This window comes from Seriola dumerili, unplaced genomic scaffold (genome assembly GCF_002260705.1).
Source record: "Seriola dumerili isolate Sdu_G_001 unplaced genomic scaffold, Sdu_1.0 BDQW01000052.1, whole genome shotgun sequence".
Lineage (NCBI taxonomy): Eukaryota > Metazoa > Chordata > Actinopteri > Carangiformes > Carangidae > Seriola > Seriola dumerili.
In genome coordinates, this window is record NW_019174307.1 from 20,068,849 (window position 1) to 20,096,790 (window position 27,942).

General features: G+C 40.4%; 2 protein-coding genes across 2 annotated transcripts; both read left to right on the forward strand.

The window, feature by feature from the left end:
• The first annotated feature begins 381 nt into the window (after window positions 1–381).
• Window positions 382–27,470, forward strand: mphosph8 (M-phase phosphoprotein 8). The gene is made up of 14 exons (XM_022740485.1): window positions 382–532; window positions 3,707–3,868; window positions 4,394–5,419; window positions 9,581–9,677; window positions 10,456–10,716; window positions 10,967–11,089; window positions 11,798–11,886; window positions 21,856–21,996; window positions 22,409–22,495; window positions 23,464–23,618; window positions 23,844–23,995; window positions 24,749–24,873; window positions 25,249–25,332; window positions 26,957–27,470. The coding sequence occupies exons 1-14, from the start codon at window positions 431–433 to the stop codon at window positions 26,996–26,998; spliced, it is 2,646 nt and encodes an 881-aa protein (XP_022596206.1). The 5' UTR covers window positions 382–430; the 3' UTR covers window positions 26,999–27,470.
• Window positions 16,314–20,937, forward strand: LOC111218269. The gene is made up of 2 exons (XM_022740487.1): window positions 16,314–16,788; window positions 17,214–20,937. Exons 1-2 carry the CDS (start codon window positions 16,386–16,388, stop codon window positions 18,524–18,526), a joined length of 1,716 nt encoding a protein of 571 aa, XP_022596208.1. The 5' UTR covers window positions 16,314–16,385; the 3' UTR covers window positions 18,527–20,937.
• Window positions 27,471–27,942: the final 472 nt, after the last annotated feature.

Below are 27,942 nucleotides of genomic sequence, written 5' to 3' on the forward strand. Positions count from 1 at the left end.
CACGCAGTCCTATCGGTATTTAGGGGAAACTTTTCTCATGCAAAAAAACCCCACAGGTGGTTAAAACACCTGCCGATGTTTGCCTTCTGTAAATGCTTAGTATCGCGTGTTGCTGCATTATTTCAGGTCAAAGTTTTTAATGTTGAATATCGAAAAGGCACACATAACGCCTAAACAATACCCGCTTACAGGCTTCGACAAAAACTATTTGAAACTACTGAACATTGTGGATGTAAATTAGAAATACGACACGTCAGTAGCAGCATGTGAACGCAGCGCTGAGAGAGCGGGCGGTAACTGGACTGCGCTCGGTACAACCCTCCAAGCTGCAGCGTTAGTACGGTCAAACGGCCCGGTACGCTAGCGTCGTACCTCTCTGAACACAGTGAAAACAGATACATTCTAGCAAAACTAGCCCCAGCCCGCAGCCATGGCGGCCGAGACCGACAAGGTAGAGCCTGCGGACAGCGAACAAGACGAGGAGGAAGATGTATACGAAGTGGAGCGGATCATTGACATGCGGGTGGAGGAGGTAAAAGGAGCTAAATGCTAACTGCTACGTAGCCGCCTGGCTAGTTTGGCAAACATGGCTGGCATTGCTTTCACTCCACTCTCACGACGCATAGCCCACCTACAACGACGTCCACATACTTTCCGTTGTTAAAAACGCATGTCAGTAGTCTGATTTAAATGCATTTTTATGCATACAACGGCCCCTTTGTCATTCAATCATATGCGTTGACTCTTTTGTTGTGGCTCAGCGCTCGTCCATATATAGCATCGTTTTTCTGCACAACTTCTCCCATGATGTCCGCTCGCCTCTCCCCTGCTGAGGCCAAGGACGGACGCTTTGCAAGCTTGCAACTATTTTCATCATGGTTGTTTTTGCCCAGCGGCACAGCTAGATCCCAAAATTTCCGGGAACCACGCTAGTTTCGTTGTGCCTTAAAACAGATTGGCTGGTGAGATGTTGGCAGCGGTAAACATTGTGAATTTACTAACGCCTGCTTATCCCTCCATGGCATCGTGGCCGTCGTATTTGAAACTGCATCTACTGACCAACTAACCTGTTTTTTTTTCACTTTTCTGTGCATTTACAGAGAAATGCGTCTGTTTTTGTGAGGAAACAGTAACGTAATCATTTAGGTTCAAGAGACATAACAGTTTACAATATCTAACAAGTAATGTACTCAAGGCGCGAGTATGTTACAACATGCACTGTACTATTTAATAGTTTGTTGGAATCAGTACTGATACTATTATGTTTTAGCTCTGCTGCTGCTGTTGATGGTGGGTGATTACACAGTTAATTACCACTTTGTTTTGCAAACTAGTAGTGACCCCCCCCCCCCCCCCCCCCCCCAAATCATTTCCTTTCATATATTGTTTACAAAGTCATGCTTTGTCACAAGATGGTGCCACATTTTCACACTTAAATATTAACTAGTCCTTCACTGAGTGATGGTGCAGAGAGTGCTTTTGTGTGTGTTTGGGTGAAACTGGGTTTATGGGTGGCGTTTGTTTTTCCTTGAGTGCCAGCACTTTTTACAAAGCTTAAAGAACTCTTGTCACTCACTGTGTTTGTTTACATCAATTTAAGTAATGAGATTTTTCCTAGCCACTGAAACCCCAAGTCAATTTATGGGATTGAAGGATCAGGAAAAACAGAGGCAACATAGGTTTATCTGTGCTGGGGAAACATTGCTATTTGGCTATGATTGCACTTAGTTGGATTTCCAAGAGTTTTTTTTACATATGTGCATTTGCATGACAAAGACACAGGAATAAGAAAAAGTATTGGTGTGGTAGAAAGTAGAGATCACTACTCAAAGTTGTGACCAACTGAACAAAATTGTGTTGATCTTACTGTCAGCAGTAGAACTGTTAAATAAGTTTCTTTCCACAGCTGCACAGTAAGCTATTTTTAAGACTGGAACATGTTCATGGTGGCAAGAAAACTGATCTCCAGCTTCAGAGCAATTGTCACTGCATAATTAAAGCGGCATCACTTAACATGTATTTAAAGTTCTTACATAAAATAAGAATTTAAATACATAATGATGCTAGTATTGTTTAATAAATATGGTACAGGAGAAATAAATCACTGACAAATGGGGCTTTTCAAACAAATAGTGCTACAAAGTGAAACAATAACATTAAAGTTTGTTTGGCATGTTATAGTTTACATTTCCACCACACCTCATGAACACAGTTGAGATAAGTTACACCAAAAATGGACTAAAAAGCAACCACTTTGAAGAGAGACTTGAGGGACAGCTACTAGCCATAGTGAGTTATTAACACCCTTTGTTTTGCTTTGCTTACTGCTGGCCTTATACTATGAAGAGGCTCTTGAGAGTCTCCATGAGTTTGCATCACCTGTGTAGTAAAACTCAGGATCATTGAGGAGAGCGAAAATACACACACAGTAGGAAGTAAGCTTTGTCTGCTGGCAGCTCTCCAGGAAGATGCAGCCGCTGAAAGAGAGTGTTTGTATGTTGATGCACTATTGCAAAATGTGGGGACAGACTTAACGTGATCAGAGCAGAGTTAAACAGTGATATAATCACAGTTTACACACTGGTCAGGAAGTTGCACTAAACCAGTAATCTAAATGTATCTTTGATATAAGGGACAGGACAGGGACATGTCAAAATAATGAGTTCAACAGAATATGTAAAGTCAGACCTAAGCTGGATATAATTATTGTAATAATTGCAGTAATTTGCTGTATCAAATAAAAATCTATAGATGCCTGTGTCATTGTTGTAGTTGATGCCTGAGCACAGCAGGAGACAGGTGCAAGGAATGTATTGTTTTTGTAGAGCTTATTATTATAATTCTTCTGCAGATATGCATTTTTTTGAGGTGTTTGAGGTGCTTGGGATGTTTGAAAACAACAAAAATTGGAACACACTTCATGACTGGCAAAGTGCTGTCGTGAATGGGCTCGGACATGGCCAGTGGGCTCCATGGATATTGCATTTGGACATGGGTGTGGCACATCAGCTCTATAGCACAGTAGCACCCACTAATTACTTTAAGTGCTTTTCAGGTGGTAGTGGCGCTTGAAACTCACTAAACTTTGCACATGCATCAGAAATGGAGTAACTCTGATATAGCTCATAGTCATGGGTGTGGCAAAATGGCTCAAAGGTGCCCTCTACAAAAAACTTAAACTTATTACTTTAACAAAGTCTTCCTAGAGAATTAACCACATCAACTTTGGTCAGTGCAAGCTTCAAACCCTTGCAATTATATGATTGGAAAGCTTTTGCATTTGCATTGAATGGTGTGTGGCGTGGTGTTGAATTTCCATGTTTCACATGAAACAAGAAGCTGTTGTAACTTGAGTCTACATGGTTAAATCTGCCCCAAACTTCATGTTTGAAAAAAGTCCAGGCTGAGGACATCTATAGGCCAATATTCAGTTATTGTCACAGCACTGCCCACTGGAAACGGGAAATGAGTTATAATACTTTTATGTACTCCTCCTAGCAGGTTGCTGTTTGGATGTTCACATTTTTGCAGCAGTTGGACAAAGAAAAATGCCCACCATTCAAAATATGATTTTCAATTGTACCAAGTCTGTCAGCCATGTTTGCATGTGTGCAGCCATGATCTGGAATGCCAGCCACTGTGTCAGGTTGGTGTGCTGGTGATGCTTGAGTTTCATGCTGTATCTTATCTCTCTCTCTGTTTTCAGGGTGAAGTTCTCTACAGAGTCCGTTGGAAGAATTACTGCTCTGACGATGACACTTGGGAGCCGGAGGCCCATTTGGAGGACTGTCGTGAAGTCCTTTTAGCTTTTAAGAAGTCTTTGGCTGACGCTAAGGCCAAGAAAGAGGCAGAAGCCAAGAAGAGCGTGGTAAGTCTGGCAGTCGGGTATACAGAATGCTACTCCTGCTATATTTACCAAAACAGGAACACTGGTGTAGGTACAGCTTTTACTGAGTACACTTTTAACTTTTACTCATTGTGGCTTGTTGGTTTCAAAAATCACAGCTGATCACAGGTGAATTATTAATAATTATAAAAGCATTGTCAAAAAATGGGAGTGAGATAACTCCTCAGTGCAAAAAGTACAAGTTAGTAGTCCAAGATAACAATTCGTTCTGTATAAACCTGCAGTGGATTTAGCAAAATTAGATATATCCCGGCACTTATTTTAAGCTTTATTTTGCTGTTGCATATATGAAGAAAACTTACTTTCAGTTTTTGTTGAAACTCTACTGAAATGTGAGTGATCTGATCCATAGTGGTCAGTGTTTGCAGCCCTGGATTATGAGACAAATGCACTAGTTTGTTTGCACAGAGAATTGGCCATCAGACATGCCTGAAAAACAATATATGATCTTAAAATGTGACATTGCTTGTCCTGTTCTCCAACTAGAAACTGCTGCCTACAAAGAGCGACGTGTTTGATGCTGACTCAGAGAGCGACAGTGACAAAGACCCTCCAGCTGAGGCACCCATCAAGAAGAAGAAGAAGAAAAAGATCAGAGAAGAAGAAGACGAACCGCCTCCAAAGGACAAAAAGAAGAAGAAGAAAGAAAAACGGAAGGATGATGTCAGGCCTGTACCTGCACCAGAAACAGACGAGGAAGAAGAAGAAGAGAGGGCCCCAACTCCACCCTCATCTCCCAAGGAGAAAAAGACTGAATCAAAAAAACGGCTGGTTGACTCTGATGAGGACGACGATGAGCCTGTTCCCTCAAAAAAACACAAGAAGGAAAAGGGAAAAGAGGGAGCAAAGCACAAGAAAGAAAAGGGAGAGGACGGTAAGAAAAGGAAGGGGAAGAAGGAACGGAAGATTGAAACCTCTGAAGATGAGGCCACTGCACCTCTGGAGGACTACCTGAGTGACGGCCCATCAGAGTCCCAAATGGATGATACTACATCATCAGATACTGTTACAAAGTCAGCCGAAAAGGCACGAGTGGAGTCCAAACAAAAGAAGGGGAAGTGGGAAGTAAAGCTGCAGGGCATTAAGGACCTTATCCAGGATAAAAAGAGCAAAAAGCCAGATGCCGCCCAGAAAGAAAGCAGCCTCCAAAAACTGAAGAACCTTACCTCTAAAAGCAAGGAGGAGAATGCCCCACACTCAGACTCAAGTGATAGCTCCATTTTGCATAAGAAAGCGAAAAGTAAAGGGCAGGAGTGCACATCAGCACCACCCAAAGCTCCGTCTTCCTCCGCATCATCGTCATCCTCATCTTCTGTCACAGCGGCTAGTAGCGTCAAGGTTAAGGAGGAGGAGGTGGTGGTTAAAGAGGAGGTTTTGGGACAGAAGGACACCACAGGCTCCACTAACCTCTTTGAGAAATTCCTATTGAACTGTGAGGCCAAGGATCGCGCCCCACGCCGGCAGCCAGTTCATCAGCCCCCCGTAGAGAAGACAAACAGCAAACCCGCAAAGGTAGAGTATTAGCAATTTGATTTTCACACAAATCTAATTAAGATTTGTTTACAGTTACATGAGGCTACATTATTCACTTTTTAACTGTAGAGATCTGTATACACAAACATGCTTTTTAGGCTCTTGAAAATATTGTTTAGAGAATGTATAAAACATTACAACTTTACTACAACAGATCCACCATCATGGTCCAGTCTAATATATGTAACAACAGTACAGGATTACTGGTGTTGTGTACATATATAGAACCTACAATCAGCGCTGAACTGCTCTGATAAATGGTGATCAATGACCTCACAGCTGTCCTCGGTGTGTCCACGTGGAAGGGGCTTCTCAGCGTACTAACAAGTTTCTACATCTCTTCACCAAACCACTACTTATTTCCCAGGACCAAAACCAGCCGGCTATGGCCATGAGAATGTTAGGTAACCATGAGAAACCAATATGCAATCAGAAAAACAATTTTGCCTATGTGGCTGGCCAAAAACACAGAGGGACTTGAGGGGGATTTATACTCTATCTGAACTGGATGTTGGATGGTTGCATAGCGTCATAAATCCCACAACCCCCACACTTTCCAAAACAGACAATCCAACATCCACACCCATTTCAGGCTGTGATTGGCCAGGTATCGTATTTCTGTGTCTAACTCTTTTGTTCATTTGTTACTCAACTATTTGTGGCATTTTTGATATGAATCACTGAGAGCAACTCCCTGAAAGTATGCGCCGTCGTCCACTTTTTTAAATGGTATTGTCCGCCCGTGTCTATGACAGCCTGCTTTTTCACTCCACCTTCAAGTGTTCGAAACAACCATAAACTCGTTTAATTTTCCGACATGGTCGTACAGTGCGTATTAACCCTCTGCGGTCTGCAATCCCGCCGGTGGTATAAAAGAGAAAGTGAGTTTTTGACCTAGAAACTTTTTTTTTTTAAAAACATAATCCGAAACCTCTAACAGTCTACTTTAAAATATATATAGTTAAAAAGTGAATTTATTTTGTAAGTATGTATAGAGTGAATAAAAAAAAACCAACACATTTCAGGATCTGAGTGAGAAAGCTGCTCTCTATTTGTAAATACAGTAGATCCATTCGTATCACAACGGAATGGTGATTGGACAGTCGTCATTGGGTCATAATGTGGCGAGAAAACGTGTGGTAACACCCAATTTGACATGTATAAACAAGAGCACATGTTTGGGTTGTTTTTTACACTGACCAAGGAAGATGGCACTCAGACACTCTGCTGCTGAAGCCTTGGAACAGAGCGAGGATGACTGCAGCTTCTCCTCCGATGAAAGCAATGAGGACAGTGAGGAAGAACATTACCATTTTGAGCTTCGACTCGATCCCGCTGAGGATGATTGTGATGAGTAAGTGAATTATTTTACCTCCATCAGTTCTTCCAAGGCACAGCACATCATATTGCTTTCTACAGATAAAACCTCTGTCATAAAGCAGCTGCAGCGGCTAAAACTTCAGCAGATGTAACATGTCATACATGTTGCAGTCAACTCATTACCTGTAAACTAAACATAGATGGTATAATTAAATATTTTAATTGCAAGTAGAAATACTTGTTAATATGTTTCATGGCTGAGGTCGTGCTGCTTTGTAAATGAAGAATTCTATGTTTTATTGTGTAAATTGTTTATCAATTCTGATTGATTACACACAAACAATCAGCGATATAAATAGAGAAGAATATAAAAAGTTAAACTAACTTACAGTGCTACATGTAAAAAATGTATGTATTTGTTGTAACCAAAATATATTATTAGCAGCTGAGACATTGTACAAAAAAAATAGTGTGATTAAAGTGCAACTGTTCACATTTTTTTCATTTAATATTTTCCAGAAACTGGGAGAATATTGCACCTGCAAAGAAAAAAGCCCAGTGTCAGCCCAGTCAACAACCTCAGTCCTGGAAGACAGAAAGTGATGACGATGTCGCCCCACCACCACTGGAGTTTCTTCCTGTAAGGGGACCTGGTGTGCAGCTGAACCCAAAGGACAAATACACTCCCCTGGATCTCTTCAAGTTGTTCTTTTCAGAGGAAGCAATGAAAACCGTCTGCCAGAACACCAACAAGAAAGCTGCCAAGCACACGGCAAAAGGTGCAAAGTACAAATGGATGGATGTTGGAGTTACTGAATTTTACAGCTACATTGGACTGATATTCTACATGGCCATAATCAAGCTGGATAGCACAACTGACTACTGGCGGAAAAACAACATCTTTTCCGTCTTTTTCCCGTCACAGGTGATGACACGGGACAGATACCAGAAAATATCCTGGAACATCCACATGAGTGACCCAGATGAGGACAGAGTCAATGATGCCAAGAGAGGAACCTCCGAGCATGACAGACTGTTCCGGGTCAAACCCCTCATGTGCACGATTCAAGATGCCTTTAAGGTCCTCTATCATCCCCGCAGAAATCTCGCTGTGCATGATCAGTACACAAGGACCACACCAAACAAGAGCTGTTACAGGTTGATTGCGCTCACAGACTCCAGCAATGGCTACACTGTGGGCTTAACTGCATACACTGGAAAGAACGACATCCTCACTGTCCAGCGACAGTCTTATGACTGTGTCATGTCACTGATTGACAGAAGGTATTTGGGGTCTGGGTACCACGTGTACATGGACAGTTTCTACACAAGCCCAAAGCTTTTCATGGACTTGTTTGACTCTAAGTATGGTGCTTGTGGAACATACAGAGACTCGAGGAGGAGCTGTCCACGCAGTACTGTCAATGCACTGTCAAACACCTCACCTAGAGGAATGTACCGCTGGATAAGGGACGGTCCTCTTCTCTTTGTGAAGTGGATGGACGCCCAAGAAGTGTCTGTCTGCTCCACCATCCATACAGCCTGCACAGTGGGTGCAGTGCAGAGAAGAGTGAGATCTAGACAGGGTGTCTGGACCACAGAGTCCTTTCCATGCCCCTCACCAGTGATGGAATACAACAAGCTCATGGTAGGGGTGGATTTGCCAGACCAGTTCATACAGCATTTGACAATACAGCACAAAACCTTGAAGTGGTACAAGAAAGTCTTTCTTCAGTTTTTGGACATTGCTGCACACAATGCTTACATTCTCCACAAAGAACTCCTGCAAGAGGACACCATGACCCACAAGGCTTTCATGGAGGAGCTCACTGCACAGCTGTGTGGTGTGACACAGAATATACAGAAGACCCCTGCACAGACAGAGAGAGTTGTTCACATGCCAGTTCCTGGGTCTGAGCTCCCCAGTGACTGCAGGATGAGGGCTTCCGCTGGACGCAAGACCTGCGTGTATTGCAGGAGGCAGAGGGGAAAGCAAATAAAAACCCCTTGGAAGTGCAAAGCGTGTGACGTCTACCTTTGCCTTCAGCTGGACAGAAACTGTTTTGAAGCTTGGCATCCTGATAAGGACGGATAAGGATGCCAGATAAGATAATATAGGAATATGTTCTTGTTCTTCTGAAGGAAATGCTTGTCAGATGTTCCTCAAATTTTGTTTTGTTTATTCAAATTTTATCCATTGAATGTTTAGCTTTGAACACAGTATTTTAATAAACTGTGAAGAAAGGCCTTTACTGTCTCCTCTTCTTTTACAATTCGCTCTTTCTTTCGAAACTTATAGTTTGGGGGGGGGGGGGCACTTTTTAGGAATCAACGCTTTTTAGATGTGTGCAATGTATGAAAATGTCAGGGCATGTCAAACTACTTGAAAAGTGGCTGACAGGCCTCAGAATCCAGAGGAGCACAAGTTCTAAGAGACCATGAGTCAGCGCTTGAGTGAGCACTGGTCTTGAGGAACAGTCATCCTCAGAGGTGAAGACCTGAAGAACTATTTGAAGGCAGTTGTGGAGTAGCACCAGACAAACCTGCATGCACCACTGAGAATAATGTCAGATATTTCTGTAATGTCATAATTGCCTTTGGTTGCCAAATTGAAAAGGGGGTTTCAGAGATTTCAGAGCAAATACTTAATTTTCATTTCAATATATTCGATAGGAATACGGTGAACCAAAAATATAATTTTTTAGGTTAACTATGACTTGTGTCAAGCTAACATTGATGTCTGCTCAGTTTTCTTGGAAAATTACAAGATGTTAACCATGTTGTTCTCTTTTCTTCTTTCTTTTTTTGTGCCGACATTAGCTAATAGGAAAGATTGAGAAGATCCCCAAGACAACCAAAGAGTCTCCAGCTCAGAAAGCAGAGGCTGAGAAGACGGAGAGGACCAAGCAATCAGATGGTATGCATGACACAGAGGCACTGGAAAAAAAACATGTAGTTATTGATGTTGCTTAGTTTGAATTCAGTTAAAGAGCAACTTAACACCAGGTTAAAACAAACAGAATTCAGTAGGTAAAATGAGAAAATAAAGTCAAAGTGTGATTGCACCTTTAGCCTCTTTCCTGCAATTCCCCCAAAAGTTCAGGTGCTGGTGTCTAGTTTGTTTACATGTCGCTCATTAAAAAAACAAAAGGACTGTATCATACAAATGGGGCTCTTATTTTTTAATTACAACTTTATATGTGGTTCTGTTGTATTGTCATCTTCCAAACAACACTACAGTTGTTACCACTTCATATTGTTTTTTGGTTTTTATTATTGGTTTGGATACATTCCAGTTTTGTGGAAGGTATAATGATTTTTATTTTAATATTCTCTTATACAAAAGGAAATTCCATAATTTTGTTGTTCATATTCAATTTCGTAAATGAAATTGTGTACACTCTCCTACATTTTAATGGAGATGATTAAATTATTAAGATTTAAATTAAAATTAAACACTAATATTAAATTATTAGTGTCTCAGACAGCTGACAAACTCACATTCCTCCCCCACGAGTTATAGCACTACTTAATAAATATGCCCACTGGGCAATGGCAGAATAATCTTGAAGATAAAAGAAGCTGATGTTTTCTCTAGGTTTGATTGGCAGCTGTGACAAACGGTGAAAGGTAGTTTAGGCTCTTAAAGACACATCTCCAAAGAAATATGACAACTTGTCTGCTCCCCCTTTTAGTCCCCAGACCCGGGCAGAGTTATGGCTTCAACCTGGACAGTGATGAGAGGGAAGGAGAGGAAAGTACGACAAAGCTGAAGATTGGAGAGGATTCCCGGGAGCGGAGGGAGAAGCCAGAGGAGGCGCAGCGGCCTAGCTGGGAAAGGAGAACCCCAACAGATGACAGGCGGAAGAGGAGAGACGACAGTGAGCCCAGACTCTTCATGGCTTGTGATGACAATCAGGATGCCCAGGACCCACCAGAGGGCGCTGACAAATCTGGTAGGTGTCTGACTGGCCACTGAACACATGCTTCATATCTAATGATATAGTTCCTTCTGCACAGTTGAGATGTCAGTTTTGTTGATTTTTGACCATTTAACATGTGACTTAAACATTTCTACAAAGATTGTGGTTTGAAACATGTGTGAGCAAGAATTTCGGAGACAATAAGAGGTGATTTGAATTCAGTATGCAGGGTTTCAGCCAGCCAACTAACAAGGCATCTCTCTGCATTGTGTGTTTTGTACAGACAAGGGCCAAGCCACTTTGAGCCTTGGAATGGACCTCAACCTGGACTGGATGACTCTGGACGACTTCCAGAAACATCTGAACGGAGAGGATGAGATTCTGTCAGGTCCACCGTTATCACCCAGTGAGTGTTTTCCTCTCTCATCTTAGACAATTAACTGACTGCTGTCTAATGAGTTTCTACTACTGCTATCTAGAAGCATTTTTTTTTACTTGGTCAAGGAGATTTACAGAGACACATGATTGTATTTGGAATTTAAACTCTTACCTCACAGCAACAAGACAGTTTTTCCTAACATCAACATATGATTGAGATAACTAAACACAGGGACACAGGATTAAAATTTGTTTTACAGTGTTTTCAATTCACAGCACACAGTCTGTCATTACAGCCGTTCTGCAACACCCTATATTGTTCATGTAATCGCATGGACATCCAAAATGGCAACAACTCTGTTATATGATATGTTACTATGCAGACGGCTGTATTAGAGCTATGTTGTGACGAAATTTATGTCACTTGGACCCTTGCGTGTTTATATATGCAGAAAGTACACTAGCTTCAGATGGCTGCAATTAAGTTTACAACTGTTTTCCCTCAGTTGTTATTCTAATGAATGGATTAGTTATAAACCTGTAATCTGCAAAGTCTTAAGACTTAAGACTGTCACTTTTAAATGAGGTTATTAGATTGTTTGAGTAAAAATTGTCTTTATTTAGTCTTGATTTTATTTCTTGTACTTTTACAGTATCTTGTCAAATATTTTTGATTGTAGCCTCTATATTATATACCTTCTCTAAGCTTCATTTGGCTCTGCTTTGTTCCTGTTAGGTGAGTTGCGGGATGCTGTGAAAAGTGGAGATTACATGGCTGTAAAATTGGCCCTTAATTCCAAAGAGGACTACAATCTGGACCAAGAGGTATGTTTTCTCTATCTTTGATCTTTCCTCTTCAAAAAAATATATTTATTTTTTCTGTAAATTTTATTCACCCAAGCCATCCAATTTATTATCTGCTGACTTGCTTGTATCCTATTTCTTCTTAATTGACATATATCTCAAGGCTTCTTTAGCCTTCAATTCCAAGACAAAAACCACATTTTCCAATTTTACATCTTGCACCTTGGTTGCCCCAATGTGTTTGAGTGGGAGAGATTGTGTGAACACATGAAAGAAGTGAGTGAATTTTGTGGGTGAGCAGTATAACACAGTGCTGTGTTGAAGAGTGTGACCACTTGCCTGACCAGGTCCTCTGCGTTGCAAATGCATGAACTGACGTCGCGTTAAAATTACACTTCATTTTGCGGACGGAGAAGCAACATGGTTGGAAATATGTGAAAAGCGTTTGACATAAACAGTGTTGTTGTTGTTGTCTGATGTGGAATGTCGGCACGCCAGAGACATTCCACATTAACCGTTTAAAGCAGGAGCTTGAAGCTGCTGAGGTGGTATTTGTCATGCCACATTACAGTTGCTTGTAGTCACAGATAACACAATCTTTTTTGTGATTTGACTAAATCAAATTTGGGACTTCTATTGAGAACCTTCCAATAAATTTGCAAGTTAACATTAGGACACTGGCTCACAAGGACGACATGACAAAGCGGTGATGACTCAAGCTAGTACATTCAAAGGATCTCAGTAGTAACCAATACATTATTCGTAAATGAACAGCTAAAGTTTTTTTCACAACTGTGCATCAGGGAATCTGTCTCTTCAAGATCTACGTCGAAAGACTTTACTGTTTCGTATCTACTTCTTATGCATCGCCTCAAGATGTTTTTTGCACCTCCAAAGCACCTTTTGCAACAAACCCAGGTAAGAGTGTGACCTTAAATGTTTTCTTAAATAGATTTATGGGGGGGGGGGGGCCATCTGTTTAGCAGGGTTATTATGGGGTAAATATTTTTCAAGGCAGTAATTTAATCCAAAGTACAGCTTGTTTGATTTGTTTGATTTCTGTATTATGAAGCAGAAACGACTGTCTAGTAAATAGTACATACTATGAGTTAAATGGCCATTTTTCTTCTGTTGAATCTGAACTGTATTGTTCTCACCTGGGCAGAATATTTAAAAAGTTAAAAAAAAATCCTATATGAGATCTTACTGTCTGGCTCTGTTGTCTGATGGATGAAGATAAGCTATCTTATTTTGTCACCCTATTGCCATGGCATCCTTGACAGGGCTGATCATTCAGTTGTTTTTATATCGGAATTGTGATTGGAAATAATACTGTTTAATTATTATGACATTGTTTCTATTTAAACTGATATACAATGTCTTAAAAAAGGTGAAAGTTTTAGTCACGTTTGGGATTCCCTAGCTTAGCCAAACTACAAAATAAAAGCCTTGGCTATTGTCTGGGTAATATTCTTTGTGCATGCCACCATCCTGTATCATTCAGATGTTTAAAATGGCTCTTTAATGTTATGTGTAATTGGACATTATATTCATTCATCATTATATATTCATCATAATGTGTGCACATTAGAGACTATGGTGTCATTTTGTCTTGCAGTGAACAAACCAATGGAAGAAGACACTGAAAACAAGAAGTAATAGGACAAGATGAACCCTTTGAAGCAGGTACATACTGTATATGCTTTCAGAACATGTATCATCATCATTATCATAACACATATGCAGCATGCACCAGTTAACTATCATATATTAAGCACCTTTTTTTTATCTTACCATCAAAAAAATTTAATTTGAAAGGATAGATGACATCTAAATAAAAACTAATGTTTAGCATCTGTATCCGGCCTAGGCCTGGACACTGTTAGATGTTTTTCAGCCACACTGAAAGCATGTTGTGTTAAATCACCAGTTTCATAGATTTTACTGTAAAAACACTGCTATGCTAAGCCAAACGTTTTTGTATATATAACATCAAAAGTAACATAATTATTTGTTTTGATTGCAAGCCATGAATGTAGGTCTAGTTATCAGTGCATATTCTGTTCTATCCATGTAGCATTTCATCCAACACCCCATGACTACATATACTTGGTTAGACATTTACAATGTCAAAACACTGCTTGATCCAATAAAGCCATTAACTGTTCTCGAATGGGTCACATGTGGTTTTTGTACCGGAGATTTGAGAGGTGTCAGGGGTTTTTTGATACTGATGTTGGGCTAAAAAGTGATGTGTGGCCATCACATTGACTTTTGTCTGAATGAGCTTGGATCTTGGTGGGGCATTGCCAAGGTGCTGATGCATTAAACAGCAGTTCAAAAGTGTGCAAAGGATTTTGACAAGGCAATACCAAAAAAAAATATTGATTTATCAAACCAAACTCAAACCAAATTTTAGCTTTTGTTTTTTTTTTTTCTCCCGCCTTTATTTTCTAATTGGTGTGTGTTTCAAGCTTACTTAATCAAATTATTCATGGGATCTGATTTGGCGATGAGTCTTACATATACTTGTTCTTTTACAGGCGTGTACTATTGGTGAGAAGAGGTCATTTGAAGCAGAGAGGAGCTTGATTGAAGAGAGAAGTTCGAATGATGCTCTTAGGTTGACTTCTAACCTTGACAGTGCAAGAAATGAAGAGGGTACTCCAAGAGAGAAAGAGAATATCCCACAAGATTTGGATGGTCCAAATGATGTCGAAAAAATGCCATGCTGCCCTGCCAGCACAGACACTGAGCAAGTGACAATGAGCGAACATGAAAATATCCAAAAAGATGGGAAGGATATAACTGAATTCAAAAACACTGTTTGTGATTCAGCTACAGAGCAGGAAAGGAAAGGAAAGGAAGACCAGAGGCAAGCAGAGGAAGACGGGATGTCAGATGACACAAAAGTGGGTTTATCAAGTGAAATGAATTTGAACTTTGGTAATTCAAGTCCAACCACAATTGAAGAAGGGAAGCTGACAAGGGACGATGAAAAAGTGGAGCAAAAGGGCATTGCTGACAAACAAAGTATCCCTGAGGAAGCAAATTACTCAAATGATGAGGCAGAGGGTGTGGTGGCAGGTCATTCAGAAAGTACAGATAAAGTTCTGTCTGAGTTGGGCACAAAGGAGATTGCTAAAAGGCGATCATGGCGCCAAAGGAAAACTATGGAGAAGAAAGAACCAACACGAGCAAGTCTGAGGACCTGTAAGAAAGTACTTGAAACAACACCTAGCACAGTGGATGACGAGAAAAAAGAGACAAGCAAGAAACATTTCTGTCTATATTGCAAAATGGCTTTCACCCAACTTTCAAAGCATTTGGAAAGGAAACACGCAGAGGAAACAGATGTTGCCCATGCAATACACTTTCCCAAAGGTTCCAAAGTCAGGCAGTCTTTGCTTGACCAAATTCGAAATAAAGGAGATTATGAGCATAATTGCCATGTTCTCAAAAGTGGTGAGGGGGAAATTGTGACTAAGAAACAGGTGAAAAATCCCAGCATATCTGTTCGTGACTTCCTGCCCTGCCAACACTGCTTTGCTTTTTATCGCAAAACAGATCTATGGAGACATGAGCGGTCGTGTAAGGCCAGAAAGGGAGATCAGAAATCTACTGAAAGGATAAAAAGAGGCAGAGTCTATAGCGCTGCCTCCCGGCTTCTTCCAATGTCAGAGTTCTTAACCGGAGGCTGTGAGGAAATCATCCACATTATGCATCAAGATGACATCTCGAGACATATCAGAAACGACCCACTTATTTGTAAATATGGCAATGCGTTGTCTGTTAAGTATGAACATGACAAGTCTCAGTTTGCTTATATTGCACAAAAGATGAGGGAACTAGGTAGATTTGTGCTCGCTGTAAATGAGCTTGACAAGAGTGTGAGGTATTTGCATGAAGTATGTCTACCCTCCAAATTTGAATTGGCTGTTGCAGGAGCAAAAAAAGTTAGTGGTTTTGATCCCAGTTCCAGTAAGTTTAAAACTGTTTCCCTTGTCTCAAAGATCGGCTACTCTTTGAAACGAGCTGCAGAAATAGCTTTCGGGGAAAGTCGCATGACAGAGGACTGTGAAACAGAAAGTGAAGTGAAAAAGTTCATACAGCTTCTTGATACAAAATGGAATGAGTGTTTTTCTCGCAAAGCTCTTGCATTATCTCTAAAGCAAGATGTCAAAAAAGTGGAAGTAGACAAATCAACCGTGACGGAAGATTTGATAAAACTCCACAGGTTTATCGCAGGGGAAGAAGATGAAGCCAGGAAGGAACTGAAAGAAAGTCCTAGTTTGTCAACATGGAAAAAGCTCAGCGAGGCCACTCTAGCAGATGTGTGTCTGTTCAACAGAGGAAGGGTAGGAAATATTGGCAGAATGCTCTTGCAAACTTACACTTGCAAAAAGAGAAGTGGAACATTTGTGCCCTCTGCAGATCAGATAAGGAAAAGCACAAAATTGGAGCTGGACCTTGGTTCCAATTTCACTAGGTTGGAACTAGAAGGTCAGTATGGAAGGAACATGCTGGTTCTACTAACAGAAAGGATGGTTTTGTCAATCGACTTACTCATTGAAAATCGAGAACAAGCGGGAGTGTCAAAAACTAATCCATACCTGTTTGCACGGACTGAAGGTCCATCGTTCATCAGAGGATTGGATTGTTTCCGAAGGGCTGCGATGGAATGTGGAGTTAAAAACCCAGAAGCACTTCTCTCCTCATCATTAAGAGAGCAAATTGCCAGCTACTGGCAGCTAATGAGCCTAAGTGAGCATGAATTGGACCAAGTAGCTAAGCTAGTGGGACAGAGCAGCCAAGAGTGTTACAATCTCTCAAAAAATGCATCACAGCTGGAGGAAGTGAGCAAACAATTGCTCAAGATGGATCGCACACTGCCATCAAGTCCACCCCTCACGGCAAAGGATGGTGAGTACCGTTTGCTCTTTTAGATATTTTTACATTAATGTGTTCATTGATATCAAACGTTGCATGGCATGTAGCTCTCAAAGTATAGCTAACATTTGACAAAATAATCTCCACTTACTTGCTTGGAAGTTGTCGTGGAATAGTTTTTCTAATCCCAGTTCATTCTTGATGTTTGAAACCAGGGTAGACAAAACAATCTCCACTCCAGGTCCATTTACGTGCTTGTTCTGGAGCATTTGACAGTATCACACAGTCGTGGAAACAGCAGCTTACAAAACAAAATCCTGCTTTTTCCAGACTCAAAAATGAACTGGCAAGCTCTTAACATAGTTCTGTCATTTTAAATTGAGGCACTACATTGTTAATTGGATAAAGATTTTATTTTCTTTATATAACCATGATTCTTTACATTTTTTATCATTTAGGCACTGTACAGAAGGGTGCTTTAAAGAGAAGACCATGGAGTGAGAAGGAACAAGCTGCAGTGAAGCGTTATTTGAGTGAATTTATCACAAGTATGAAGGTCCCAGGCAAAAAAGAGTGCAATGCTTGCATAGCTGCTGAACCAGATCTTTGTGGAAGATCTTGGACAGATGTCAAAAACTATGTACACAACACACTACAGACAATACGGAGGAGGAATAACCAACAGAGGTCTGAAGGGAATGTAAACATTTTGAATCCAAAGAGTCCTAAAGCTGGAGTCCAAACCACAAAGAAAGATTTGGAAGATGCAAACGTTGTCTGTAGTCTGACAACAGTGCATCCAGATCACCTGACAGAAAGTTCAAATTGTTGTATGACAATGGCACCACCAACAAACTTGAGAGAATCAACACCATTCCCCCAAGAGATGGCTTCAACTTATGCATCCTTGTGTTCCACTAGTTCAAATATGGTCCATACAAGTCAGCCATTGATTTCTACTTTCACACCATTGAATGCTACTGATACACAAGTGGTTCCTACATTTACTCCACACAACACTACAAATGCACTAATGCCTCCTGCATACACTTCAGAGAACAACCAAATTCTTCCAATGTCTCCTTCGTATACACAGAATGCTGTAACTATGCCACCCCCTTCTGTGTATACACCACAGGATACTACAAGTTCAACAATGATTCCTACTTTTAGTCCGCTGAATGCTCCAAGTACCTCAATGGTTCCTACATTTACCACATTAAATACTCCAAGTGCTCCAATGGTCCCTGCATTCTCTCCACTAAATGACAGAAGTAGGCCTATCGTTTCTTCATTCACACCTCTGAACCATTCAAGTACACCAGCTTACCCCACAAGCTCACCCAGGGCCCCTACAACCGCACAGGTTGTCCCAACAATCCATGGACCCAGTGTTCCCGACAGAGCACCAGTGGGACAGGATGGTGCACCCATGTCCACTCCAGGAAGACAAGTCACTCCTGCTGTCAAGCCTCAAAAGAGAAACAAGAGGTTGTGGAGTGAGGAGGAACAGGCAGCGGTCAGGCGTCAGCTTGGAGACTTCTGTAAACTGGTGAAAGTGCCGGGCAAAAAGGATTGTGATGCATGTTTAGCTGCTGAACCTGCCTTGAATAGCAGGACATGGAGGGAAGTCAAGTATTTTGTACATAACTCAATTCAGTCAATGAAAAGAAGAGGGCACGCGGTTGCCTCCAAACAAAGTGGAGGACAAGAACCAGAGACTCATAATTCAAGCACGGATTGGGATGGTCCCGTTTATTTGTCCCTGTAAATATTTGTAATGGACATGCTCGAAAACAGTTAGTGCGCAATGAGACTTTGGAGGTGTGTGAGGACTGTGGCTTTAACCCCATATTATTTGGGGCTTAAAAATTCGGCAGATGTGAATTGTTGTGAAATGTACTGTCAGTGAATCTTGGTCTCCGTAGTCATACAGATCATGACAACGTTTACAGACTGCCCTGCCATTCTTTAAACCACACATTTTAAAAAGATCATAAAGTATTCTGAAATAAGTCCACCAGACCAAGCTATTGGTGTACTGTTGCATGAATATACACTAAATGGGTGGAACTAAGGATGTTTGTACTGTAACTTTGGCTCAGAAAAAGCAGATATTAATGTTTAATATGATTATACGTATGTAACACAGTCAATTATATAACTGTCAGTTTGTCGGATCATCACAGGTTATCTCTAGGAAGTGCTCTAATTTAGATATGTGATCATTTAGTAAACGTGATCCTCATTTTGCCAGGATTTGCAACCTGCCACCAGTCATTGGCTGTGGGCTGTGGCAAATAGCCGCTGTGGCACCCAAACACGCTTTCACATTTTTAGACACAATGTTAATGTAAATGGTGAAAGCAGTGGCTGAATTGTTTGGGGCAACCTTGAACAGGTTTTCCCACCCTGCACTGAGCAAAGGTAGCCTCAGTGACTGTACATTTCCAGAGGGATTTTTAATCTTCTTTACTTCAAAATGTACTTAGACATCAATCTTTCTGCCTGCACTGTTTTCAGTAGCATTTTTAAGAATTTTGATGATCAAAAACTTACCAGCAAATATTTGCAGCCAATCCCTCCAACATGATAGATGTACATTGACTTGCTTTACATAATTCCTGAATGCCTGACCCAAGTGTACTATATTCTTGCTTTAGCCAGTAGCCTAAATTGTAGATGGCCCCTGATAGCCTGCAGCAGTAATGGCATACCTTCATTGTGGATGTTAGAGAATTAGGAGCACTTAAATATTAAAAACTTTTGTTTTTCTTTGAAGATCCTGTTGCTAAATGTCTGTTATTTTCATTTATATGTGTTTTATTTTCTTTTTCATGTGTATTAATAAGCTGCAGAAAGGTTTGGTTGTATTTTTGTATCACTATACAGCAACTGTATAGAAAAATTTTAGTACTTTATTGTATTTGATGTACTCTAATTTGAGGTAAAATACACTGCATTGGTCTCATTTGTTTAACTTAGTTTTAAGCTTTTATTATCAGTATGATTATGACATTAATATCCAGTTGCCAAGATCAGATTGCCTTATTATTTTGAATATTAGGTTGATGAGTTATTTCTATTCATGTTGATTCTAACACAACATAGCAAGTACAATCTTGATACTTGTTGTGTGTTGTTAATCATGTTTAAATCACTACCTGGGCTGTTGCACCACAGTGTTGGATTATTTAAAAACATTTTTGCAGAAGTGAAGCATTATTACACTAACAAAATTTTTTAAAAACATTAAAAATAGAAATGACATCCTTTAGCCCTTTTGAATATAAAGGGCTGGATACAGAATGGTGCAATCTTGAATATACCACACATTAGATAGTGGATGAAATGATTAATTCCTTCCCTGTAATATAAGAAAAAAAATCTGATTTTCCTAATATTATCACCGATGACTAAAAGAAATTAGACATTTAATTTTAAGTGGAATTTAGTTTATATCTTTTACCTACAAACCTTGTTGAAGGTTTAAAACAGAAAATTGAACACAGGTTCGGGCTTTTGTCACTACAGTGTTTATTTTACACTAGATATTCAGCAAGAGCTGTGAACAATGTGTTCTGTTAGGTCAATTGACTTTGTAGTTGTCTTTGTTTAAACACATAAAAAGAAAATTGCAATCTACAGTTTATTTTCTTTGTGGTCAAAAGGAGCAGAAGTTATGGTCAAAGAGTATCAGACAGCACTGCTGCTATTTGTCAGGGACAAAAGCTTTTGTGTTATTTGCCTCAGTAGAAGCTGTAGAGTAAACAGTGTTCACCCTTTCATACCAAATGCATTAGTGCAGACCTGGGTCACTTCACCCATTTCAGCCATTCACACCAATGTTTTTTCTTATGTTGTTGCCTCAGTGTGAATGGGGTATATCTGTGTTGCAGTATATACATTAGTTACAGCTGTAGCTGAGGTGCAGCTGCATCTGGATAAGAACTGTGTGGAAGTTCGGCAAATGAGACGAGAGCGTTGAGACACTACCATTGCTGTTTGATGTTGCAAAGCAAAGTTTTTTTTTTTCTTTTATAGTAGATAGCTTTCTTTCATCATTCTTGTATACACAGTGCGTGTTACTCTTCATCCTGTTGTAATTATGTTGCCTTCAGTTAATGCTTCTTATTAAGTATTGTAAGGAACTTATAACTTCTGCTTGTACAATAAAATGCTCCTTGGCTTAAAATTTGAAAATTTGAAGATGTTATGAAAAAAGATGTTTATTGTTGTTTTTGTTAGTTTTTGCTTTTTTTTCCGTTCCCCCTTTTTGAAAAATGTTTAGTAGATTTTATTTGTAATTGTAGTATTGAAATTTACACAAGACTAAAGAATCTGCCGTCTTTGATCAAAAGACTAATGTCAGCATGCTAACATGCCAGTGTCGAGCAGGTCTAATGTTTACCATGTTCACAATCTTAGTTTTGCTATTTGCTAAATAGCAATAAACAGTACACATCACACCCCCTCAAACATTCACTGGTCACTTTGTGCTATGGGGCAAGATATGAATGTTTGCATGTTCTCCCTGTGGCTGCATACATTTCCTCCCTTTTCCTCCCAGTATATAAACATCCAAGGTTGTTGGGTGTTTGTCTACGTTGGCCCTGTGATAGACTGATCACCTGTCCAAGCCGTACCAGTTCTCCACAATCCTGCAGAGGATGATTTAGATACTGGATGGATGCATGGGATTGGGATTGTTCAGCTCAAACTTTTCTGCATTTAGCAGCATAACTCCAGAATCCGATTAACTGAACACAAGCCTTCCTCAGATACAGTTGTAAACTATGAAGTGCAAAGGAAGGACTAACACTTCGTCTGATAGCGCAACACAATGGTTGACACATTGTAGCTTTAAAAGAGCTGTAGTTGATGATAACCTTGTGTTTTGTCTGCCGTTGTAAAACAGCAGAATTCAAAAAAACCTATTTGAGAAATCTTTGTTTTAAGTGTCATGGATTCCCCCTCATTAGCTATAACACAAAACAAACTCTTAATTAACAATCGTCAGCAGGTTAGTGAGAAGCTGGTCATTTTTACTGCCTTTCGTCTGTGACACTGTAGCTTTGTTCCTGTCTTCTTTGTCCACAGGACGTTAGTGGCATGTCCCTGAGCATGCTGGCAGCAGCGGGGGGGCAGGACGACATCCTCAGGTTGCTGATAAAGAAGGGGGTGAGGGTGAATGGACGACAGAAAAACGGCACTACAGCCCTAATGCACGCTGCTGAAAAGGTAAGTCAGCGATATACTGTTATACTGTTATTTATGGACATTAAATTTCATCTAGAATTTCCACTGAAGTCAGAAACAGTCAAAACTTATCACAAAAAACAGATATGTATAGGTTTAACTTTAATTACAATTGCCTGACATATGGTTCTGTTAAGGCACAGATGCAAATGATTAATGATAATACAGACTTATGTAATTCCTGTTAAGATCCACCCAGTCTTTATCTAAGACTCAGTGACGTGTAGAATCTCCCGAATTCAATATTGGGTCATGTTTGAATGTAAATGTAATGGTACACCTTAAATGATATATTAACCTTTATAAGGGATGAAATGGCTGAGATTAAAATGCAGACAGTCACCACTTTTGTTTATTCTCTCACAGCTTTAATTTTATTTCTGTCCTCTATCAGAATTTCTTGACGACCGTTGCTATCCTTCTGGAGGCGGGCTCCTACCTCAACGCTCAGACACTAAGCGGGGAGACTGCACTGATGAAGGTAACGCTGCATTTCACACACAAGCCTCGTGTTTGATAATAATTTGCTGATAATCATTTAGCAATCTGGAATTGAATTGCGATTATTACGATTGTAGTATGTTGTCTAAATTAATTACTTCAAGGAAATTGTTGAAGGAATAGTTCAATATTGATGGGAATATGTTTATTTGCTTCCTTTCTGAGAGTCAATACCACTCTCGTGTCTGTTTGCTAAGTATGAAGCTACGGCTAGAAGACCGTTAAATCCGGAGGAAACAGTTGTCCAAGGGTTAAAGGAATCCTCATGCCAGCACCTTTAAAGCTCAGTAACTAACACAGAGGCTCTGTTGGTTTGCTGGTGACATCATGGTGGCAACAAGACTCCAGAAAGTCACTACGCCCCGGCTAATATTCCACCACGTAACCCTGCCGTTTGTCATTTTTCACTTCAGTTTTTTGTGCAGAATAGACAAAGGAGGTATATTGTTTTGCTAAATGAGCTTCAGATGTGCTGGTAGGTGGATTCAATTTGTGCTAAGCTAAGCTAACCCTCTCCTGGCTGCAGCTTTGTAGTTATCATACAGACATGAAAGTCATATCAAATCCTCTCATCCGACTCTTTGCTAGTAGCATATTTCCCAAAACGTCAAACTGTTCTTTCATATAGCAACATTGATTTCAGTCATGTCACCCAGCCGCCCGGAAACGTCACGCACAAGCCGAGCAGGGTCAGAAATGCATCAACTAAGATCACAATAAAAGTCTTGAACCAGGTTGGATGACGTGTTTTTAATCTTCAGAGTAATGACAGACATGATTTATCCTCCACTGCATCGTCTGGAAAGTGTTTAAGTTTTAGAAGAAGTTGAAGAAAAGAACCTGTAATGTACCTTTAGGCCTCTTATCCAGCAGACTGAATGACAGCAGTAGGGATCTATACATGGGACACAGGTTGTGTTTGTAAAGGTTTCCCGTCTTTCACTTCAGGCATGTAAAAGAGGGAACGCTGAGGTAGTGCGCCTCCTGCTGGAGTACGGAGCTGACTGCAACATCCTGTCCAAACACAAACACACGGCCATGTACTTCGCCAAGCTCAGCAACAACCTGGTGGTGTGCGACCTCATCAGGGACCACATCAGCGTGTGAGTGCTAGGGTGGAAACGATTGGGAGACGTGTTTGTGTGTTTGTGTGTGTGTGTGTGTGTGTGTGTGTGTGTGTGTGTGTGTTTGTGTGTATGTTGGAGGAAAAACAAACATAGAAAGCATTTAGATGTTGCAATACTTTTTGGTTGTATGTTTTTGTTAAGTGTAGTCATGCTCTACTCCATCTTATCCATCCTGTAACTCTTTCTGTCTCTGCCGCTCAGGTTGTCCAGTGTGGCGGAGGACACCATCCGAGCGTACTTTGAGTCTCGTCTCGTGCTGCTGGAGCCCGTCTTCCCTCTGGCCTGCCACAGGCTTTGCGAGGGGCCCGACTTCTCCATGGAGTTTGCCTTCAAGTCGCAGCCACAACCGGAGGGTAAAAACACAACTTTATCATCTCACACAGCTTAAGAGATGATGGTGCTGAGCTGATCATGTTATTGATCCATCTGAGTCTCTCAACAATGGGCTTGAGACCCAACAAAAAGTCACTTGATATGGAGACAACAGTGTGGGAGCAGGGTGTCTGCAGGTCTCAGAAAAACAGCCTTATATAAGCTACGAAAAATATTTTTCTTGCACAATTATATCTATTAAAAATGGTCTGCTGGGAGATGTTATACCTTTATATTACCTTATCTATAAACTACATATGAGACCAGTAGAGCTCTGGATTGTGCATGTAGGAAACTGTTTAAGCTTTTTTTTAATGGAATTACGTTTCATCATTATTATTATGATTATTATTATGTTTTACTGTCAATTTAGCAATAATGTGAATTAACAAATTTGTTGATAAACTTGTTAATTGATACTATGCTACTAAGAATCATTATTATTTTTTAATTATTTATTATTATTATTTTTTTTTTTTTGTTACTTAATAAATAGCTGTATTGTCCCTACTGGTTTTCCCTCGTTCTTTGACCAATATGAACATGAAAAAATCTTAATAAGTGTTTGTTGAAGGAGGGATAAAAATTGAAATACCTTATTGATGCCATAGTGTGGTGCATCTCTGTAATGGTATTAAAAAGCCTTAAATTTAATCCGCTGAACGCTCTCTACCTTTTTATCCTTTCTTCTCTTCCTCTCTCATGATACCCTCGTCTCTCCTTCCTTATTCCAGGCTCAGGAATCCTCCTCTTCATCTTTCACGCCAACTTCCTGAGCGAGATCACAGCCAGGCTCTGCGGACCCTGCAGCGTTCATGCCGTGGTGCTCAACGACAAGTTCCAGCTGCCCATCTTCCTGGTTGGTTCTTGACAAAAACAGCTGTTCGGTTACACAGAAAAGCTCAATTTTACCAAGAGGTGCATCAGAACAAATTAAATAAAACGAGGTTGGGAGAATCCAAATGTGTAGAATAAGATTAGAAAACATACAAAATAGCAGCAGATCAAAAGTGGGCAACATATAAAAATAGTTATAATCCATTAGATTCATTAGAAGGAGTTTGCCATTCCTGCATGGGATTCACATTACCTATTACACCACCTACTTCACAGGAAACAACTGTATGTATGCATTACTGTTTATAACTGAATTTATTTTAGTAAATCTTTTTATATTAAATGCAAATATGCTTGTTTTCCTAATTTTTTTCCATGTTTGTCTTCAAACATTCAGGATAGCCACTTCATCTACTCCTTCAGCCCAATACCAGGCATCAACAGACTCTTCATTCGTCTAGCAGAAGCACCAACAGCCAAGGTGAGACACCAATCAGGTCATCAAACAGTCTGAGAAACAGCTGTTTTCAGGATTGAGAATTTGTCCTTTTTAAAGGAGCATAAATGATGCAGCTATCAGCAGCTTTAGAGACACAGTTATGTGTTCATGGTAACGGTCATGTACTATCGAGAGCTGCACTGCAGGAAACCGAGTGCTCGGACAAATCTAAATTGTAGAGAGAAGCTTCCTGAATGAGTGAGCTTGGATGGAGCATCACTCTTGACCAACGAAAGGAGACGAGTGCCTGCTCGCGAGCTCAACACAGTGAATGCGAGGACAGAGACAGACGCTGTGCTTTGTAATAATAAGTGGATCATACGAGTGGACAGATGGACAGTGGAGAGGAAATGTGTTCAAACTTTTCCCAAATGAAATGTAAAGAATCCGAGCTGATCACAGGGCTTCATGAAGGCCCCGTTCAGATCCTAGTGAAGGTGCTCAGTTCTTGGTAGATTACTCTGTAACCGTGCACTTCTACTGCTGTGACCTGGCCACTGTGGAGGGAGGATTTCTGCCGTGATAACTTTACAGAGGTGTAGAATCCTATTTCACAGTATTATAAATGGTGGATTAAACTAAAAAGAAGACTACCTGGAAAGTATTTCATCCTCTCACCTGTACCTGTGGCAGAACACCAACGCAGCACCTTGCAGTCTTTTAGTGAACCCGAAGGAATATACTACAAAGTTTTTACAGAGACCTTTTTAAAGTCTGGAAGGGTTGAGTGTCTCAAACTCAAGACATTTCTCCAATTTTTTTTGGCTGCAGCATCACTCTTAAGGTTAGCCAGCTACCACAAATAACATGCAAGTTGCTGTCAGGGCTCTTGTTGACGAGCATCCAGAATCATGTCGTGGCCTTTGAGCTCATGCTCTGTCTCAAACATTGCTCAGGAAACAGCCGAGGGAACATCATTTCTTGCAGTCCGGAATGAAACGTACTCAAAATCTTGGTTAACAAAATTAGAGGGTTTATTCTCTGAGCTTCAAGTCATTCTTACTATATCAGATGAAGTGCTTTAGTCACTTTATCTCTTTCCTGCTACGTGACGGTGGCTGTCAGTTCATGTTAAAGGATGAGGCTGGTGTTTGTTCTCCACGCTTCTTCTTTCTTGCCCAAAAAAAAAAAAAAAATCCCATAAAAACAATTTTTTTCCAACTTCCCTACTCTGTCTGTGGGACTCGTGAATCTTTGGAAACAGTTCACAAATATACAGTGTAGTTTTATTTTGAAAAAAAAGACATGATCATTTCCTTAAACAGCTAGTTACTGTAGTTTTTCTAACCAGTGTTACTCCAACAGGAGTAAAGTGTGTGTGTGTGTGTGTGTGTGTGTGTGTGTGTGTGTGTGTGTGTGTGTGTGTGTGTGTGTGTGTGTAGCTCTATGACAGACGATACTTGTTAGAATGAATTTATTGTTGCTTTTGGTATTTTTGCTGGCCTTACTCATCAACTCCTCAAACGTACAATTTTCTCTGTAGCGGAGAGTAAAAGCTTTTAAGAACTGAACTACCAAAAAGTCAAACTGTTGTAATAGATTAGCTGTGGATTCTTTAACAGAACGTCTAACTGAGTTTTTTCCACTGATGTTCTTCTTTCCTCAGGTCAAACTCCTCATCTGCGCGTACAGAGTGCAGCTGCAGTGATGGCTCCTCTAAAGTCACGCCAGCCCTGGCCACCACAGCAAAACACACAAATAAAACACACACCGCCACACACACTGAGCAGCAGCTGAAATGCTCTGCCAAGCTCACTGTCTTCTAAGAGAGGAAGACTTTGTTGGATCTTCGTCGCCGTGAAGTGAAATGTGAAGTGAAAGTCCTTCACGTGCAGCACAAATCCGAGGATCTCACGAGGTCGTCGAGTGACCCTCCCCTCGAGCAGCCCGTCCATTTGTCGGTGAAACCTTTGCTTCCGCAGCTTCTGGGTGGAAGGAGGCAGCCACAAACTCCCGCCTCTTCCACTTGAGTAAAACTTCAAAGTTTGAAACCCTCCTGGGTTGTGCCTTTTTTTCCCCCCCAGAGTTCCACCTTCTGTGAGCTTGGATATGATAGATGTGTGTGTGTGTGTGTGTGTGTGTTTGTTCATAGACCCAGTTTGTGTGTACATGTGTGTAGATTGGATTTTTGGGTGAATTTGAAGAGGGGATTTCCCTTTGCTGTTTTTTTTTTTTTTTATTATTCTTTTTTTTTATTTTTAGCATTTTCCTTGGACCAAGCTGGTGCTTTCCCACTCAAGTTGTTCTTGGTGACACATTACTTTATAATGGACTTATTTCAGTGTATAAACTTGTGTGTGAGTGTTGCCAACCCCCTCCCTCCCCCAGGATTTTATTCTTCTCAGTCAAAAATTATGAACTCTTTCCTAAAGCTATGATGCGTTACTGGTTGTCAAATCTGGCACAGCTGTGTTAACAACAAATGGGAAATTGTGCTTTTGTAGTTTTTTTGTCACAGAATGAGAGATTTTCTCGCCAACCGAGATTGATAACATCTTTTCGTTTCACAAAACCAGAGACCTATTTTCTCCCTAATTTCACAACTCAGTCACATCACTTCAGAAGAGAAATATAAAAGTTCTGACACTGACT

Excerpts from the sequence above, each read along its gene's own strand:
- mphosph8 (XM_022740485.1), top strand. The coding sequence starts at position 431 with ATGGCGGCCGAGACCGACAAGGTAGAGCCTGCGGACAGCGAACAAGAC. Across the intron at positions 533-3,706 it reads TTGACATGCGGGTGGAGGAG|GGTGAAGTTCTCTACAGAGT; the intron begins GTAAAAGGAGCT and ends CTCTGTTTTCAG. Across the intron at positions 23,619-23,843 it reads ATCAGGGACCACATCAGCGT|GTTGTCCAGTGTGGCGGAGG; the intron begins GTGAGTGCTAGG and ends TCTGCCGCTCAG.
- LOC111218269 (XM_022740487.1), top strand. The coding sequence starts at position 16,386 with ATGCTGGTTCTACTAACAGAAAGGATGGTTTTGTCAATCGACTTACTC. Across the intron at positions 16,789-17,213 it reads ACCCCTCACGGCAAAGGATG|GCACTGTACAGAAGGGTGCT; the intron begins GTGAGTACCGTT and ends TTTATCATTTAG.